The sequence below is a fragment of the Aspergillus ambiguus genome (genome assembly GCF_047715705.1).
Source record: "Aspergillus ambiguus strain CBS 117.58 unplaced genomic scaffold BDV59scaffold_22, whole genome shotgun sequence".
NCBI classification, from domain to species: domain Eukaryota; kingdom Fungi; phylum Ascomycota; class Eurotiomycetes; order Eurotiales; family Aspergillaceae; genus Aspergillus; species Aspergillus ambiguus.
In genome coordinates, this window is record NW_027395535.1 from 195,044 (window position 1) to 213,005 (window position 17,962).

The window sequence follows — 17,962 nt, forward strand, 5'->3', positions numbered from 1 at the left end:
GGTGGAGGTCGTACGGTGGAGGAGGGTTGTCCTCCCCAAGGAAACCCCCCTGGCCTTAATTGAACCCACTGGCCATATTATGATCTGCGCTTTAACATGAGATAAAATTTAAAGCCTCACGAGAATATTCATATTTCTTTTTCCTTTCTGTTATTTCTCTTTTTCCCCGCCTCCTTTCCCTCTTTCATTCTGGCGATAACAGTTGACCGGACGGGACAGACCGACCCGGAGTTTGATTGCTGGCCCCATGTGGGTAGCAATGCAATCGATCCATGTAGGACGTACAACGATGGAAGAACATGTGGTTGGTTGACTTCCGAGCACCGCAGATGCCTCATTGGGTCAAGCTCTCAACCCCAGGAAAAAAAAGGGGGGACTCCCGCAAGCTTCTTGAATCATGACAATCCCCATCTCCCGATGGGTGGAGAGCGAGATAGACTGGCTGCCTCGTCTCCGCTTTGGATTTGCTTGGGAGAACGGGATGGGATGTCGGGATTTGAAACCGCCACGTGGGGGAGCAGCTGAAGGGACGGACGGAGTTGGGAAATAAAAAAAAAAGAAGGCAGAGGCATTCTGGCGTCCGAGAGGATGGTAATGGAAACCTAAACTGCCAGATGTTCCGGGAATTCGAGTTGGGTGGAGGAAGGGTCTAGTTGACAGCATCTGGTCTGTTCGCCCGTGGTTAGTCCGCTGTGGGCACAAGGAGAGTCTATTTGGATGAGAGCTCTTCCGACTGATAGCCACATAGGTCGTAGAAATTACTGTTGAACGGTGGAAAAGGGACCAAGTGGGCACGATCGCTGTAATCATACCAGAGGTGATGTCCCTGGATCCATCCATGGAGTCTTACGGGATGAGAACGGGAAGATACGGTAAGGGTGGTACGCATGCTCCTCACCAACGAGCTACTTACCCAAGTGACAACGGAGGGCGAAACGACCGAGAACTACCCCTTGCTGACGTTTCCTGACTCAGACATGGGAATGTCTTGAGGCATTTCAGGGGATATGCGGTACTCGGTGCCGGTCAGTTGTATAGTACCAACTTACACCGGACGAAGGGTGGACGGGGTACGCTACATGGGTAACACAAGTTCTCGAGACAGGGAGATGCGAGAGATCGACCGACTTACTTTGGACTCGCGCCACTATCAGATTTCCCCTAATGGTCGTTTGGGGGGCGGGGGGTCGAGGCAGTGTGTTCCTATCGACCGAGGAAAACCGTTTTGTCGGGTATGGGTTGATAGAAGGAGGGAAGGTGATATCCTGGCCAGACAGGGTCGAAAGCGCAGCGACGAAGGTGATGCTCACTCGACGATACACGCAGCGGATTTCATCCAGGACCGGATTGGATGGGTTGACAGCTCTAAGCTGGGAGGAGTTTAGGGTCCCTGCAGGCGGAGTGGAGAGTGGTTCCCCTCTTTCCAATGGTTAGTACGGAGTATACAGAATGGTCAGGGGAGATGCGTTTGGTCTCTGTCGTACTTGTAGGGAACTCCGGTAGGTATTATCCTGTACTAGATAGAACCCGGGAACGATAATACCTATGTATAAGGCAGTCTGCTAAGACCGTCTTTTCTACGATTGCCCATGTAGCAAAGTATACCCTGTCGACATAATAAACAGCCAAGGACCTAAACCACTAGAGCCGAACTAACTTTATCGGCTTCGTAAAGTCCCCAAGACTCAGGGAGTAAACTGACTTCAGTAAATTACATGGCGTAATTCCCGTCCACGAAAAGCAATCCGCGGATTCTAATTATAATTATAATAATAATATTATTATTAAATATTAAATCCAAATCGACCGGAAGAAAATAATAATCATCGAATAATCCTCCATCGAAATAAATCACCTTAGTTAATCCCATCGTGATCAAGATAAATCGACTGTCTTGTCTCACCATTTCTCGACTGGCCTCCATCGATCTATCTCCATCCAAACCGCATAAACCCGCCGCCTCTGCCCGTATCACCTTCATTTACTTCTGCTCCCTCCACACCCGCGTCACTCCCCTCTTCCTTCTCTTCCTCTCCTCTTCTTCTCTCCTTCTCTCTTCCGCTCTTCTCCCCGTTTTCTATCGCCTTTTCTGCGCCTTCTTCGGCTCGATTACGACCCCAGTGAGGAGGCTCTCTCACTGGATGCCCTCCGTGTGATTCCTCCTGCTGTCTTATAACACCGTCTGTTAATTCGCCCCCATCATCTTTCGTTCTTATATTACTATGCTTTCGGTCTCCAATCGCTTCTCCGTTGCCTCGCCATTCCGATCTCCAATGCTGGTTCTACGATCTCGATTATCTTGTGTTTAACCGTCCCTTTCGTTCGCCCGATCTGTCTTCCGTCTGTCTACTACTACTACTCCTACTACTCCTACTACTTCATTTCGCTCCACCTTCGCCTGTTGCATTCTGCACCCTTCGTTCTCGGCCTCTGCTTACTCCCTCCCTATCAACCCTTCATCATGGCCCCAGGAAGTGGACGGGATTTCAACTGCTCCTGGGAGGACTGCGGAAAAGTACCTCCCCTCAATGGACCCATCTCTCTGATCCCACACTAACCCAATCGCCAGTCCTTCAACCGCAAGTCCGATCTCTGCAGACACTACCGAATACACACCAACGAACGTCCCTATCACTGCATGTTCAAAGACTGCAACAAGAGCTTCATCCAGCGGAGCGCTCTAACTGTCCACTCGCGGACCCATACCGGCGAAAAGCCGCATGTCTGCGACCACGAGGGCTGTCACAAGGCATTCTCCGATGTATGCGCCCATTTCACCTGTCGCAATGATCCCTCCTTCTCTTCCCATCTAACCCACCACATAGTCCTCGAGTCTCGCCCGCCATCGGAGAATCCACACCGGCCGTCGCCCATATATCTGCCAGGAACCCATGTGCGAGAGAAGGTATCTTCATACCCGTCCAGGCTCCTCCTCCTCCCCCGGGATGCAACTGACCCTCACCAGCTTCTGTCGCAAGACCACCTTGACTAAACACCAGAACCGCTCCCACCCTCCAGGAGCGATGAACCGCACCCCCTCTGAAGACCTCACCCCAGATCGATCCTACCAGCCGCCCGTCACGGCCTCCGTGCCGCACGACCAGTACCTGCTCGCCCAACAGCCCTACTACCCGCCCACCTCGACCCCGACCGCCCACGAGTTCTACCCGCCCCAACCCCAGCCCCAGCCCATCCAGATCACCCAGGTGCCGCCGCCGGTGCAGGAGGCCGCGCCGCCGCCGATTGTCACGCACAGCATGCCCGTGCCGCCGTCCCCGGTGGACGTGCAGCACGCGCAGCAGCAGTACATGCAGCTGATGCAACAACGGTATGACCCAAACCGTCCGGGCTACGTGTCGCCGGAGTTTCAGCAGCCGTTTCACGGCGGCGTCCCGCCCGTCGATGGCCATGCGCTTATGGTTACCTACCCCCAGAACTTCCCCTATCAGAAGCAGACTCGCCTCCTGAACCAGCCCGAGGGCACCGACTGGGGATTTCTGGGGGTGGGCTGAGTAGACCTGGGGGTCATCGCTCCTGTATACGATTTTTGGATCGTGCCCCATCGGTTCCTCTTTCTTCCCGGGTTTGTGGCCCGTGTATCATGATGCCTTTTACGACCTGTTCTGTCTGATTCTCTTTTCATTCTGGATGTTTCTTGACTTCTTGTACTGTGTTTGAGTGAGTGACTGAGAGAGAGAGTGTGTGTGTTCGCATCCCAGTCTGGTCCGGTTCGCTACGACTTCCTCGTGTGATATCCCCCTTTTTCAAAAGGCTATGGAGAGGCGTTTGTGATCCCTTCATGTTTGATACCTGTAGTGCGTCCCATGGACGCGGATATACTTGGCTGTTAATGGTATTTATGGATTGCCTGGATCCTTCCATCATCTCCCATATCAATACCTCCCGTCGGACTCAGCCATGTCTCCACGTCAGCCAAGGATCGACAGTCGGAACGGTTGGGGACGCGACTCCACCCTGAGCAGACCAGTCGGTGCTAGTACTAGCCCTATCTGGGACCGCACCAATGCAGGCGGCGTTTCGTCTCAGATGAGCGTCGTAAGAGAAGGAGGGAGGCCGAGAAACAATCAGGCCAAAAAAAAAAGAGTTTTCTGATGGTGGCCCGTTACGAATCAAGCGTATCGCCACCAGCTGCGTGGCTGACTGACGATCAACCGTACATACAGATCGGAGGTCAACCTCTTCTCTCGAGACGACACAAGACACAAGACACAGTCCTGATGTGTCCAGCGTTTGTTTTCCGAACCGAACCGTGGAAGGGGAAGGGCGGTCTTCCCGTTACCCACACACCCCGGACGGAACCACAGACCAGACAGGGAGCACCCCCTATCAGAATCGCTGGGAAAATGGTTCCGTGACGAGTAGCGTACCTGGCCCTACCTCTGCCGCCGTCGCCGTCGTCGTCGGCCTAGGGTAGGCGATTCATGCCGCATCGGGTTACTGGTACCACAGCTGCTGCTGCAGCTGCAGCTGCCAAGACCGAGGCCATAAAACCGGATTCCCAGAGACCACGCAGACAAATCACGACCGAAGGTTGATGGGGAGTGGAGGGGGGCCGAGACGGGAGTACAGTAAAAGTCACCAACAATACTAGTGTCATACTAGACACCCCAAGGCTAGATGGTTAGTTCCGTTAGTGACGGACACCCCCTCTCGATTCGCTCCTCATCGGCGATTACTTACCTGCGACTGTCTGCACCAGACAAGGCTGGGATGGGCGGGTGGAGTTGCGAGATGACGACGCCCCAGTCAGCATGACTGCTCTCGCTGTCGGGTCGTCTTCGATGCGTTCTAGATGGGGGCTGCGGGGTTTTTTTGCTCGATCCATCGGGCGATGGAGGATGACGCCAGGATGGCAGTTCCGCCAGTGAGGTGCAGTGGATGTTACTGGCGCGAGACGGTCATTTGGCCTCCAACACGAGATCAATCTCCCACTCGATCCATACTCCATCAACAAGAGATACGTTAATAATCAAGACATAATGACTAATCCACGTCCTTCGGCAAGGTGGGAGAGCGGTTAATCCGTAAGACTAGAAATCTTATCCCTTTGGGGTCGTCGGTTCGAATCCGGCCCTTGTCGTTTTTTTTTTTTTTTAGAAAAACATTTTTTTACTTGTCGTATCTATAGTAGCCATAAACAATAGAAGCAAACCAAACTCCATGCAATGTCATCTATAGTGTGTATATATTGTATATCTACCAACTTGTCAACCCTCGCACCCGGTCAAATCCCCCCCGCAGCTGCTCCTTCGGCTTGACCACCTTTCCCTCCAACACCGTATACTTGATGATATTCTCGCAATCCTCCGGCCTCACCCGGGCCAGCCAGATCCCTTGCGCCGCACCCTCGCCCTCGCCGTTCGTCGTCGTTGTCGACGTCCCCATCTCCCGCCGCCGATACACAATCACATTCGCCGCATACTTGTGGCCCCCGACGTGACTGATGAAGTAGATGCCCACCCCACCGGGTCGCTGGTCGTCCAGGTCCCGGTACAGCCCCAGCGGCCGCAGATGCCGCTCGAACTCCTTGCGCAGCAGCGGCGCCGACTGGCCGCAGCGCGCGTCGCGCGTGCGCTGCGAGCAGAGCAGGATGACGGCCGCGTGCGGGCAGGGGCGGGCCTGGAGCGATGTCGGCGGCGGCGGCGGCGCCGCCGCCGCCCCCAGCGGGGTGGTGGTGGTCGGGGCGCGGTCGACAAAGTGGCGGATGAGGTCCGGGACGCGCGACGGCGTGACGAGGTCGACGAGGGTGAAGGCGGGCAGGAGGAGGACGGTGGTGGGCTGGTCGGAGTCGACATCGTGGTATTCGTCCGGGACGGGCATGTTGGAGGCGGAGAGTTTCAGGCGCTGGTCGGTCCCGTCAGCTCGCTTCTTCCCCCATGCTTACAGAATGATAAATCAGGGAGAGACAATAGGGGATAGAAGAGACATACGCCGTTGCTGGGCTCCACGCCGCCGCGCTCGATCGCCTCCATCACACTCCCCGCTTCGTCGGCCACATCGCGCACCCAGTCCGTCTTCCCCGTCGCCACCAGCACGTGCGTCGCCCACCCGTTGACGTTCCCGTACAGCTCGTCCGCATAGTCGACGTCGAACTTGGCCGGGTACCGCACCGTGCACGACGCACAGTCGTGCAGGCACGCCTCGCCGTCGACGGCCGGGTCGACGGGGCGGAAAAGGGCGTCGTGCGACGCCGCCTTGTGGAACTCGTCGGCGCTGGTGACCGGGGTCGTCGCAGCCGAATCTGGACTGGAGTTCGAGCCGTTGAGGAACGACGTGCCGCGGCGAAAGAGGGCCTGCATCGCGGACTGGGGAGTGTTGGGCTGTTTTGGGTGGATAAATGAGGGCGAGAGAGGGAGAGAGAGGGAAATGCGGTGGATCTTATCAATCGCTTGGCCAACGGCGGTCGGTGCCGTTCCGATTAGTCAACTGGGCCGGGCTTAATTCCGCTGCTATATCCGATGTCTATCATGTACCATGTCTATGTGTACAACTACCAGGCTGATTTACACTACCGCCGTCCCACGTCAATCGTATACGGTAGGTCGTCCGCCCCCTGTGTATCCACCAAGCGAATGACACTCCCCGCCGAACTCGCCGACGCGTTCGACCGCACCGGCCGGAGCGACCGCATCGACGGCGTCCGCGGCACCGGTACCCCCAGCATGCGATGAGGATCCAGAGATCCGGTGGTGCGCACGGGCGAGCCCCGCGACCGGGCCCTCTGCCGCTTCGACGACGACCACGTCGACGCCGGCCGCAAGCTCAACCCCTCGCTGTCATACATCGCGTCGTCGTCGACGTCGGACGGGCCGATCACCGACCCTGTGTCTCTGCCGCGGGAGGCGGACGACGCATCATCTCGCCGGCTGTGGCGGATGTCGCCGACAACGTGCGCGTCGAGGGGCCGCATGTCGCGCAGGAGCTCGGCGAAGAGGTGCATCAGGTCGCGGAAGTCCGGGTCGCGGAGGCGGTGGGCCGAGAAGCGCGCGCGCTCGTACCGCGCGAGAAACTCGGCGGCGGTGTCGGCGTGGCGGATCACGTCCAGCTGCGTGAGGTGTCGCAGGTACTCGCGGAGGCCCATGGAGGCCGGGCGGCGGAGGATGTCGACCACGCGGGTGTCCGGCTCAAAGGCGGCGGCGGCGGCGGCGTGCAGCGGATCGGGCGGGGCGAGCGAGACGGCTTTCGCTTCGACGAGGTTGGGCAGTTCCTGGACGACGGTGTTGTAGGGCATGTCCGGGAGGTCGGGCGACTGGGGCGAGGACCACCCGGGGTGTTCGACGGCGCCCCAGGGCGGCCGGTCGCGGTCGACGAGGGGCACCTCGTAGTCGGTGAAGCTGTCGCCGTCGGCGGCGGTGTCGCGCGGCCGGGCCTGGTAGGCGACGATGGCGCTGCGGGCGAGGCCCTCGACGACCAGCCGGCGGACGCTCTTCCCGACATCCTCCTTCTCAACGGGGATCCAGGCCTTGGGGATGCCGGCGAGGGCGCTGCGGTTGGTGTAGATGCGGGTCGCGTAGATGAGGACAGCGAGCAGAAAGGTCACGACATATCCGCCGGTGATGATGAAGATGTTGGTGAGTCGCTGGGTGATGTAACATTGGTAGATCGCATCGACCGGCGTCAACAGGATCAGCAGGAAGAGGATCACGGCGAAGAAGGTGAAGACGGTGTAGTTCAGGATACGGGACGGATTCCAGGCCATGATCGCGCGGGCATCTTCGTGCACATCGCAGCCTGACTGGATTCAGGGCCGCTGGGGGAGGGGGGGTGCGGATGCTCGGGTGGGTTGCTGTTGACGATGTTGAAGTTAGGGAGAAATGATGATGTCGGTCGGATATCACGTGGGCGTCTCCTCGATGAGCTAAGCATCTACAATTCATCTCGTCTGATTCGCTATGCGTTGCCTAACGTTATATCAACTATAGATACTCTAGATTAATATTTACTCCGAAACCATCGAGCATGCCCTCCCTCTAATCATCCACGGCCACCTCACTGGCGGCGAACTCCTCACGCGCCCGGCGGATCACATTCTCAATTCCGTCCAGGCCCTTCTTCAGAACGTCCATCTTGGGCCCGTAGCTGAGACGGACGAAGTGGTGGCAAGGGCTGTCAAACAGGTCCCGTCTCTTGGCCGGGTTCAGGTCGAAGAAGATACCCGGGACGACGATGACCTTCTCGGTCAGGAGGGCGTTGAAGAAGTTGAGACCGTCGGAGATGTTGGCCTTGGGGGGAAGGGGCGGCTCCAGCGAAGTCAGATCGAGCCAGATGTAGAACGTGGCCTGGGGCACGTCCTTGACGCGGAATCCGATCTCGTGCAACCGCTTCAGCACGTAATCGCGCTTCTCGCGGAAGTGCTGCTGCAGCGCCTTCATCTCCGCGCGCACCAGCGACGGCTCCAGCATGGGGATGGCGGCCTCTTGGAAGGGCGCGTTGGCGCCACCGTCGAGATACGAACCCGCAGAGCCCAGGGCGTCGATGAACTCCTTGGGGCCGACCACCCAGGCGATACGCCAACCGGGGAGACGGAAGCGCTTCGTGAGACCGTCGATCAGGAGCACATCTGTGATGGTTAGCGTCGCTGTGGGGTTATGCTGCCGGGAACGCAGGCGTACCATCTTGGTTCACGTCCTCCACGTTGGAAGCACCGCTGATGGTCGAGCCATCGCAGCCGGTGGTGTAGTTGTAGCCTCCGTAGAACTCGTCCAGAATGAGGGTGGCGCGGTCACGGCAGATGTCCTGGATGCGGATCAACTCGTCGTTGGACAGCGTGTGTCCAGTGGGGTTCCGGGGGTTGGAGGTCAACAGGACGGAAGTTCCACGGGCGATCTCTTCGGCGATCTTATCGGGATGGATATGGTAGTGGTCGTCTTGGGCGAGAGGGATCGGAATGGGAGCAATCTGGCATCTGATCAGCTCGGTTTGTTTTGGGGGGAAAATCTGGCGCCCCCGGGCGACTCACGTTCTTGAACAAGGTCAACATCTCCGAGTACGCGGAGTAGTCGGGGATGGGGAAGGAGAGGTAGGAGTTGCCCAGAATGGCGGCGATACGGATCAGACCGGCGCGACCACCGGGCACAATGCACACATTCTCCCAGGTGTACTGGCTCTTCTTGCCCTGACGGTAGTGTTCGTTGTACAGACGAGCGACAGCGGCACGGAGGGGCTTGATCCCGGCGGTGGGGCCGTACTCACGGGCGGCCGAAGTGATCGGGATGGAGGTCGGACGGGGGAAGCTGCCCTCGATCTCATCGTCGGCTTCAGGAGCGCCCTGGCCGAGATTGGCCCAGGAGGACGGGTCCTCGGCGTAACCATGTTCGGTGGCGCGCTCTGTACACCAGACCACACCGGTCGAGGCACGCGAGGCGTCCAGACCGGCATGCGGGCGATGACCTTCATGGGCGGTTCGGAATTGACGATGGGTTGCCGATCGAAGTTCTTTTCAAGACATGTCAGTGCCTTGTCCAGCGTTCATAGATGTGTAGTTGTGCATCTCTCGCAGGTTGAGAGCCTCTGTGTGGCATCGTGTGTCCACCACGAGGTAGATCAACCATGCAGAGCCAAGACTCACCATTCTCGGACAATTCCTTGCCGGTGGAAAAGCGACGATTCGACGGGCGCAGAATGCTCACACGACGACCGGAGAACGACATGGTGGCGTGCAGATGCAAGGCTCGAAGGGGTTGACAACCGGGCGGATCGAGAGAGGAGAGAAATTCGAAAGGGACGGTGAGAGCAGCTTAAATACGGTTGGGGTCCAATCCCGCTCAGGCAGGCAACTCCCAACCCACTACTATACACAGGATGTACTATTATGCCCCAAAACGGCTATGATTCGAAGAGACGACAAGAATGAATACGATCTTCATACAAAAATGCCGCATACTCGCCGAAAAAGCAACGCCTGGCCAGGCAGAAAAGGCGCTCGGCATGTCGCCCCCGAGTGCAGTCCCGATCGACCTGGTGGAGCCCATAGAATGGGGCGGGTTTATTGGGATCAAGGAGAGGATAGGAATCGAAAGAAAACCATTATAGTATAATGCAATCACAGGGATATACGTTTCAGGAGGGGAAAAAAAAAAAAGGGCAGCAAATCAATCAATCTGCTCAATCACAGCGGTATACATACATCATGCATTCATGGTCACGAACATCGCAGGGGTTCAGAACAGATCAGAATCAACAGGGAAACAAATGATTCAGGCAGCCAAAATCAATCAAAGCCAGTCATCATCAGCGTCTCACAAGGGTTTCAGATACTATCAACAGAAGAGAAAATGAAAAAAAAAAAGAAAAGAAAAGAAAATCATCACCACCTTTCAAGGCAGGTACATCACAGGTAAAGAAAACAGAAGACTCCCGGCTCGCTTTCTCCCCCTTGCGTATGAGAATCGAATCAAATGCTTCCACCAGGGGTTTCAAGCCAATCCAGTTGGGATAGATTCGGGGAACCCAGGAGATGGCGCCGGCGACTTCTGGAAAATGGGGTCCCTTCCGGGAGAATGGATAGGACGGGGGGATGCAGGATGCAAGAGAACAGGGAAGGGAAATGGGGACGGGGGTGGGATAGAAGCAAACGGGAAAGAAACGCCATCTAATTATCCACCACCTGGCAGTATAGCTGAATCTCGCCCACCTGACCACGGGCAAGCATGTCCCGATGCTGGTCTCGCCACTCCATAAAGGCCAGCTGCACAGCTTCATCGCTGTCAATGGTGACGAAATCGCCATCTTCGTCCCGGTACCGCAGTCGCACCGTTTTGTTGCCAATCGATCGGTCCGTGAACCGAGCCAGTTTGGCGTCCACCCGGTCGGTCAGTGACCGGAACATGATGTTGCTGGCAATTACTAACGTGACATAGTTGTCGTCAAAGTTGACCTTGGCCTTCAGCTGGGTGGGCATCGGCGGATCCTCTTCAGGCTCGTGGCTGGTGGGTGACGTCGGCTGGTCCGCCAGCGGCGGCGTACTGCGAGATTCCGCGTACTGCGGTTCGTGGAAATGAGTGGGGGGGATAGGATGGGGCTGCCCATGCCGAATAGGAAGGTTGTTGCTGGTGGGAGAGTTGTTTTGGCTTCGGTTGACCGGGGCCTTCATATTCGCCATGTGCGCGGGAATCGGCGGGACCGGCACGTTGTCCACGGTCTGCATCGTGTGGGCGCCCATGTACCGACGCGACTCAGGGTTGTGATGATGGATATCGGGACTACTGGCCGAACGCATGCGCTGAGCCATGCCATTCGGGGCCTGGCCTCCCGACATAGGAGGCAATGACGGGCGTTGAGTGCCCCGTCCATTGGGCGCGCCATTGGCATAAGGATTGCCATTGGTGCCATCTCTCGACACACCACGAGACAACGCGGGGGCGGTATATCTATTAGGCTCCTCGTTCCAGGTGGTGCTTGAGGACGTCGTCTGGCGACCGTACGAGAATCCTGTCGATTGGGAGCTCGACCGTGTAGATGGCGTTTCGGCCACCGGGGAAAAGTACGAGTTCATATTCCTTTCGGCGGGAGACATACTCCCCCCCGGGAACTGCGTGTGGACGGAGAGATTGGGGTCCGGAACAGGGAAACGAGGTGGACGTCCCGCTGACAGGGGCGGACCGGAGCTCCCGCTTCCGCCGGTGGCAGACCGAGTTCGCAGGCTGGTACTGGAGGCATTGCGGCTCATGGGGAATTCGGAAAAGAAGGCGGCTTCCTTGGTGGCTTGTTCCTCGGCATCATATTCTTGCTGGTAGGGGTTAGGGATGTTCGCCATGCCCTTCATGTAGGTGAACTCGGTTTCCGAAGTGCCCGTGCTGCGGGTGCTCCGGTGTTCGGCTTGGATGGCGCGCTGCGTATCGATGTCCTTGTACCATTTCCGCATGACATCCTCATTCTGGTAGCGGATGACGAAGTTGTCTACAACGCCCGGATCGCCCTTCCAGAAGATTTGGATACGATAGGAGCCTGAGGGGTGTCAGTCGCCTTCCACCGTGGTCCAACGCACACGGAGTTTTTCCATACCTGGTTTTTGGAGACAAACGATATCGGTCACGTTGGCCATATAAATGCGACCCTTCAGCTGGAGGCGCGGCTTGCCCTTGATCGTCGGTGCCTGCTTGTCTTTACCGACGATCAACTTCGTTTTCTGCTTGTTGGGGTTGATATCCTTGCAACAAAGGAGAATGCGTTCGAAAAGATAGATGTGGTACTAGAAACCAAGAGAGAGGGGAATGGCCCCAGAGAACGTCAGCGATCAGGTTTCCAACTCATGTGGCCCTTTGCGACAACCCAAGAATAGAGCGGTGGCAACAAAGACGGGGTGCAGGCGTTAGAGATGTGAACATGATGCAGAATGCCATGACACTGGTTTGAGGGCACGTTTGGGGGATCTCGCTGGGACCATAGGGCAGCTCTGGTGCGGGTGACAGGCAGAGCAATTGGGATGATCAAGATCGGGACATGGTAGGGGCAAGGGGAGTCCGAAAATATGGGGCAAACCCCTGGCAAAACTTCGGGGGTTCAGCGGAAGAAGGGGTCCAGAGGGTTTGGGACCGGCGGCCAGAGAGAGGGAGCTATTCCGGGCAGTGGACAGGGATGAAGCCGACGTTGTCGACAAGCTTGACAGGCCAAGGAAGTCCTCGGCCGAAAGAGCCCTTCTGCGGTTGGGAATCCCTTTGCGAGAGGGGCCAATCTCGGCGAGATCCAAAGCCATGTGCAAACCGTATGGGGCAGGATAAACGAAAGTCGCAGGCCAAAAATCCTCATAACAGTGGGTGATGGAAAGGGTACAAACCTCTCGTTCCGAATCCTTGCCATTGTCCCCCTTGATGACGGTGAAGGTGCCGAAGCGAAGCAACTCGCCGAACGAGTCGATCTTCAGGGACTTCCAGTCATCCACCCGCTCGTCGAGGTCCGTGAAGGCGGTGGCCAGGTGTTCCTTGTCGATCGCATCGTTGGCGAAGTCGAGGACAGTCTGGATGGTATCGATGGCCCGAGTGATATCGGCCTGGAGGTCGGGGTTTTCGGTCTGCTTCCGGAGTTCCTATGAAGAGTTTGTTAGCCCCTGCGCGCATTCGGGGGGGAGACGATCGTCGTGGGCGCGCACGGTGAGCATCAGCGGGTACTTGGTCAGGCGCTGGAAGGGCTTGACGAAAAAGCCATTTAGCGTGGCCGGCTGGGCGACCATCTGCTGGAGGTCGATGGATCGCGGGGCCATTTTGATCTTCTCCCACTCCCGTAGACAGAGTTCGTCGCAGCGCATCTGATTCGCGATGAACGGTTCGTATTGACGGAAGGCTTCTTCGTGCTGGATGAAGAGAAGACCCCAGTTTTGGCGTTCTTCCGGCAGGGCGTAATGTTGCTCGATGCGGATCAAGAAGCGCTGGGCGAAGTCGAGGAGGTTGTTGAGATTGAGGAAGATCTGATGACTGGCGTCGCCGGTCAAGGCGCCGGTTTCCTCCAACTCCTTCTTCAGGGCCTGGAGGTTCTGCAGGTGGTGGACGTAATCGCGCTCGGTTTCCAACAGCTCCTTGAGGATATGTTCGCGGCGCGTCAACTTGCCGCCCGGGCCTTTGGCGGGGGCGAGCGACGTGATGTCGGACAGTCGCTTCAGCTGGCCTTGCATTTCCAGAATGTCCAAGACCCGATTCACCATCTTGATGACCTTTGTAAATCCGGTAGTGCTGTCGCCGTAGAGATCGGTGATGAGGAAGCAATCCTGCTGGGGGAAGGCCAGCTCCTGCAGGGAAGCCTGGAGGAACTTGAAGGTGGCGGCCTTGGGGCGTTTGGCTTCGGGGACCTTCTGGGGGTCGATCTCGAGGACTTCATCGGGGGTGGAGGCATTGTAGATGGTCAAGAGCGGATAACCAGCGCGAAGACAATTCCAGAGGGAGGCGACAGGGTCATCGTTACCGGATTGTCGATCGGCCTCCTCCATCTCTTGAATGTGGGGGAGGAAATCCGGGAGTTCGGCGAGGCGCTTTTTGAGGTTGACACAGCTCTGGTAGATAGATTCCCCACCGCGCCGGTTGATGATGTTGTCCTCGGCGATAGGACCGCCATTTGAGATTGGGGTCTCGGCCATTTCGACATGCGTCGACTGGGACCGTTTTGGGGGGGTAGGGCGGACGGAGTGGAGGGAGCGAGGGGTAGTCGGGTGGAGGGGGGGAGGGGGGCGAGGGAAAGAGAGAAGAAAAGGAGGGGGAGAAGGGAGAGAAGAAGAAAGAAGAGATTAAAGAGGGAGAATCTGCACAGCAGACGAAGGGAGTGAGAGGCGACGGGGAGGAGGAGAGAAGAGGGAGAGAGAGGAAGAGGAAGAGGTGAGGTTGTACAAGGAGGAGAAGACGGAGAGGGTCGAGTCGAGCATGGATCAGCTGGCTGGTGGACCGTTGCGGGATGGATGGCGCAACAAGCGAGCAGCTAAGGAGAAGTGGAGTCTGTGGGTATGCAGAATCTCCTCCAGAGGTCTTGCCGGTCTGAAGGGATTCGGAATCGTCTCCAGATGTCCCGATCCTGAATTCTGAGCAGGAATCGATGCTGAGTCAGGGGATGATTAATCGGCTGGGGTGTTGTACACAGAGGACTCCTTGCAGACGGCACGACGCTGCGACGACAAGGACAAGAGAAAAAGAAGAGAAAATACAGGAAAGAAGAGGACAAACAGAAGAAGAGAAGGGAGTGAATGGAAGGGGAACGTCCGGAATTCCCACCGGAATCTGGAGGAGAAGGGATGGAATGATAGCGATGTGTATACATCTCGCAGACTCTGGCGCATATATATATGGAGCCAACTTTCAGTGTAGATGGACCCTTGGATGAACGTACAGTGAGGTTAGATTTAAGTAGGCAACTCTACAAATACCAAACTACCTCTTCATTATCGTAGCTACTGATTATCACCCTATGTGAGATGTTATGTGCGTTATGTATGTCAATGGAGCGACGTACGTAAGCAACATCTCCAGTTGTTGCTTCATCTTCACCTCCATCTTCACCTTCACCTTCACCTCCACCCGCTTCTGCATCCTCCCTCCGCCATCCCCTCGTCCTCTTCCTCCTTCTTCTCTCCCGTGAAATCCTCTTCGCCACTTCATCTCTGTCCCCCTCTCTTCCACATCCTCCCGCTCCGCCACAGACTCTCCCTCCAATCCTCATGTAAACATCCATCCGACACACCCCCCCCAAACCCTCAAAGCCTCAAATATAACGCCTCATCCCTATACACTATTCCCCATGGCGAGTGATGCCGATCGTCCCCCTCGTCCACCAGCCGCCGTCACCAGCCCCAACCACCATCTCACCGCCTCCTCTTTGTCCACACCGTTCAAGCTAGACGAAGGTTACTCGGATGAAATCAAAAGTCGTTTGGACAACGGCTCTCTTACGCTGTCTTCAAACGATGGGATGGCCCTTCCGGACTGGCTTCTAGCGCAGAGTGAAGCCGACAGAGCCGGTGCGTTTCCCCTCGCACGCTGCCATGGTTTGTCGGTCGCTTGACCCAACTAACGAATCCTCCGCGGCTTTTCAGAGCTTGCCTACAGTCTCCTGCGCACCCTCCAGACCTCGTCGTTGGCCGCTATCGTCGACCGCATCACCCCTCTCCTCCACATGGACCCCGTTCTCAAACTGCCCCCCGAGATCACCTTCGAGATCTTCTGCTACCTCGACCACCGGACCCTCCTGACGGCCTCGTTAGCATCCCGCGCCTGGCGAGAGCGCATCCTCGACCCGCGTCTTTGGCGTGAATTGTATGTCCGCGAAGGCTGGCGGGTCGATATCGACACCGTTCGCGCCTACGAGGAGGAACATTCCCGGCTCCCGTCCTCCCCCCAGTCCCGCAAATCGCGATCCAGACACGCCGACACCGACCTCGGCGAACCCAAGCACAAGAAACGCGTTCCCTTAAGCTGGCTGGACTCTCGGGCGACCGAGTCGCTCGAGAACCATGCGGTGGCGTGGGACGATGAACAACAACTGCGAGGAGCCCCAGCCGAGGCTGATCCCGAAGGTGACCATCTGATGAGCGACGCTTCCAACGTCGCGACGGCCGGCTCCCAGATCTCAGCTCCCAGCAGCAGACGCATGTCCGACAGGACTAACCGGTGCAAACCAAACCGCCAACGCTCCTCTACACAGTCCCCGTCATCCCAATTGCTCCTACGAATGCCCAACGGCACCGCCAAAATCAACTGGCTCCACCTCTACCACCAGCGCAGGCGCCTGGAAGAGAACTGGGCCAAAGGCCGCTTCTCCAACTTCCAACTCCCCCACCCGGCGCACATGGATGAGTGTCACCGTGATTTCGTCTACTGCATCCAGTTCACCGGCAAGTGGCTCGTCAGCGGGAGCCGCGATACCACCATCCGCGTCTGGGATCTCGAGACCCAGCGACTATGTCGGCCCCCGCTGGTCGGTCACACCCGGTCAGTCCTGTGCCTCCAGTTCGATCCCGCCCCCGAGGAGGATCTGATTATCTCCGGCGGCAGCGATATGAACGTCATCATGTGGCGGTTCTCGACCGGCGAAAAGATCCACGAGATCAAACGCGCCCACGACGACTCCGTCCTGAACCTCAAATACGACCACCGCTATCTCATCACCAGCTCCAAGGACAAACGCATCAAGATCTGGAATCGTGCCCTCCTCACTCCCGCCGATAAGAACTACCCGCAGGTCCACGGCGCCTCCAGCGTCGACTACCCCTCGTATATCATCGACACGAGCAAAATCCCCTCGCCCGTGCTGGAGGCCGACCTCGCTCGCGGGCGCCTCCAACCGCTGGCGCCCTACTCCCTTCTCATGACGCTCAGCGGCCACAGCACGGCCGTCAACGCCGTCCAGATGGACGAAGACGAGATCGTCTCCGCCTCCGGGGACCGCCTCATCAAGGTGTGGAACCTCCACAACGGCACCTGCAAGCGGACCCTGCCAGGCCACAAGAAGGGCATCGCGTGCATCCAGTTCGACGGCCGCCGCATCATCAGCGGCAGCAACGACAACACCATCCGCATCTTCGACCACGCCTCCGGCGCCGAGGTTGCCTGTCTCGAGGGCCACAGCGACCTGGTGCGCACCGTGCAGGCCGGCTTCGGCGACCTCCCCGACGCGGAAGAGACCTTGCGCCTGGAAGCCCTGGCCGTGGAAAACAACTTCTGGGAGGCCTACCAGGCCGGCGACGCTGTCGACCTGGGGCCCCGCGCCTTGCGTCGCGCCGGCCACCACCAGAACACCACCGGCTCGCGGAACCCCCGCGACATCAAGGCGCTCGGAGCCCGCATTCCCCCCGGTGGCGGCGGCAGTCGCTGGGCCCGCATCGTCTCGGGCTCGTACGATGAGGACGTCATCGTCTGGAAGAAGGACAAGAAGAACCAGTGGACCGTCGCCCAGAAACTCTCCTACCAGACCGGCGTGCGGAACGCCCAAGCCGCCGCCCTGGCCGAAGCCCCTGCCCTAGCCTCCAGACGGGAGCCACGCACGCGGGCGGTTTCCGCAGTCTCCACAAACGCCGGACCAGCAGTCGAGATCAATGAGGAACAGCCGCAGCCGCAGCAACAACCGCAGCCACAGCCACAGCCGCAGCCGCAAGGCACGGCTGCCAACCTAACGGGCTTCCCAGGGCAGCCTAATCGCCGTCATCGACACAATGCCCCCCATCCCCCGCGGGTTTTCAACCTTCAATTTGACGCGAGGAAGATCATCTGCGGCAGCTCCGATCCGTATATCGTGGGGTGGGACTTTGCCGGTCTCGACGAGGATCTCCAGGAGGCTTGCCAGTTCTTTACGAGCCTGTGAGCTCTGGTCTCGACCACGTGCCGCTCCTTCTCTTTCCATGTCTTATAATTGCTTTCGTTTCTCCGTCTGTATTGTAGCATGTGCATAGCCATCTGACCCCCGGCCTACGAGTGCAATCTTGTTTGTGCATCTCGACGAAGACACGGCACGCCGTTGGGGTAATGAAGTA

General features: G+C 57.7%; 7 protein-coding genes and 1 non-coding gene across 8 annotated transcripts; 3 read left to right on the forward strand and 5 right to left on the reverse strand.

Moving 5' to 3' along the window:
* The first annotated feature begins 2,221 nt into the window (after positions 1-2,221).
* On the forward strand, positions 2,222-3,576 carry BDV59DRAFT_59846 (putative C2H2 finger domain protein). The gene is made up of 4 exons (XM_073696721.1): positions 2,222-2,515; positions 2,570-2,761; positions 2,826-2,905; positions 2,966-3,576. Exons 1-4 carry the CDS (start codon positions 2,462-2,464, stop codon positions 3,510-3,512), a joined length of 873 nt encoding a protein of 290 aa, XP_073546628.1. The 5' UTR covers positions 2,222-2,461; the 3' UTR covers positions 3,513-3,576.
* A 919-nt stretch (positions 3,577-4,495) lies between these two features.
* BDV59DRAFT_59873 (uncharacterized protein) lies at positions 4,496-5,033 on the reverse strand. The gene is made up of 2 exons (XM_073696722.1): positions 4,702-5,033; positions 4,496-4,634 (listed from the first exon to the last, which is right to left on the reverse strand). The coding sequence occupies exons 1-2, from the start codon at positions 4,967-4,969 to the stop codon at positions 4,615-4,617; spliced, it is 288 nt and encodes a 95-aa protein (XP_073546629.1). The 5' UTR covers positions 4,970-5,033; the 3' UTR covers positions 4,496-4,614.
* BDV59DRAFT_t112 lies at positions 5,021-5,101 on the forward strand. The gene has a single exon. It is a non-coding gene; the product is annotated as a tRNA-Ser (tRNA).
* Positions 5,102-5,133: 32 nt separating this feature from the next.
* Positions 5,134-7,800, reverse strand: BDV59DRAFT_208826 (Sucrase/ferredoxin-like-domain-containing protein). Its single transcript, XM_073695282.1, has 3 exons — positions 6,587-7,800; positions 5,952-6,314; positions 5,134-5,865 (listed from the first exon to the last, which is right to left on the reverse strand). The coding sequence occupies exons 1-3, from the start codon at positions 7,718-7,720 to the stop codon at positions 5,218-5,220; spliced, it is 2,145 nt and encodes a 714-aa protein (XP_073546630.1). The 5' UTR covers positions 7,721-7,800; the 3' UTR covers positions 5,134-5,217.
* Positions 7,801-7,991: 191 nt separating this feature from the next.
* On the reverse strand, positions 7,992-9,671 carry BDV59DRAFT_203137 (pyridoxal phosphate-dependent aminotransferase; the record flags this gene model as incomplete). Its single annotated transcript, XM_073694209.1, has 4 exons — positions 7,992-8,581; positions 8,634-8,919; positions 8,981-9,456; positions 9,590-9,671. The coding sequence occupies 4 exons, from the start codon at positions 9,669-9,671 to the stop codon at positions 7,992-7,994; spliced, it is 1,434 nt and encodes a 477-aa protein (XP_073546631.1).
* Positions 9,672-10,612: 941 nt separating this feature from the next.
* On the reverse strand, positions 10,613-14,086 carry BDV59DRAFT_194046 (Rho family guanine nucleotide exchange factor CDC24; the record flags this gene model as incomplete). The annotated part of the gene is made up of 4 exons (XM_073692332.1): positions 10,613-11,967; positions 12,025-12,211; positions 12,797-13,045; positions 13,109-14,086. The coding sequence occupies 4 exons, from the start codon at positions 14,084-14,086 to the stop codon at positions 10,613-10,615; spliced, it is 2,769 nt and encodes a 922-aa protein (XP_073546632.1).
* Positions 14,087-14,244: 158 nt separating this feature from the next.
* On the reverse strand, positions 14,245-14,805 carry BDV59DRAFT_59914 (uncharacterized protein). The gene has a single exon (XM_073696723.1). The coding sequence runs from the start codon at positions 14,755-14,757 to the stop codon at positions 14,422-14,424; it is 336 nt and encodes a 111-aa protein (XP_073546633.1). The 5' UTR covers positions 14,758-14,805; the 3' UTR covers positions 14,245-14,421.
* Positions 14,806-15,022: 217 nt separating this feature from the next.
* BDV59DRAFT_59925 (F-box and WD domain protein) lies at positions 15,023-17,814 on the forward strand. The gene is made up of 2 exons (XM_073696724.1): positions 15,023-15,454; positions 15,530-17,814. Exons 1-2 carry the CDS (start codon positions 15,235-15,237, stop codon positions 17,791-17,793), a joined length of 2,484 nt encoding a protein of 827 aa, XP_073546634.1. The 5' UTR covers positions 15,023-15,234; the 3' UTR covers positions 17,794-17,814.
* Positions 17,815-17,962: the final 148 nt, after the last annotated feature.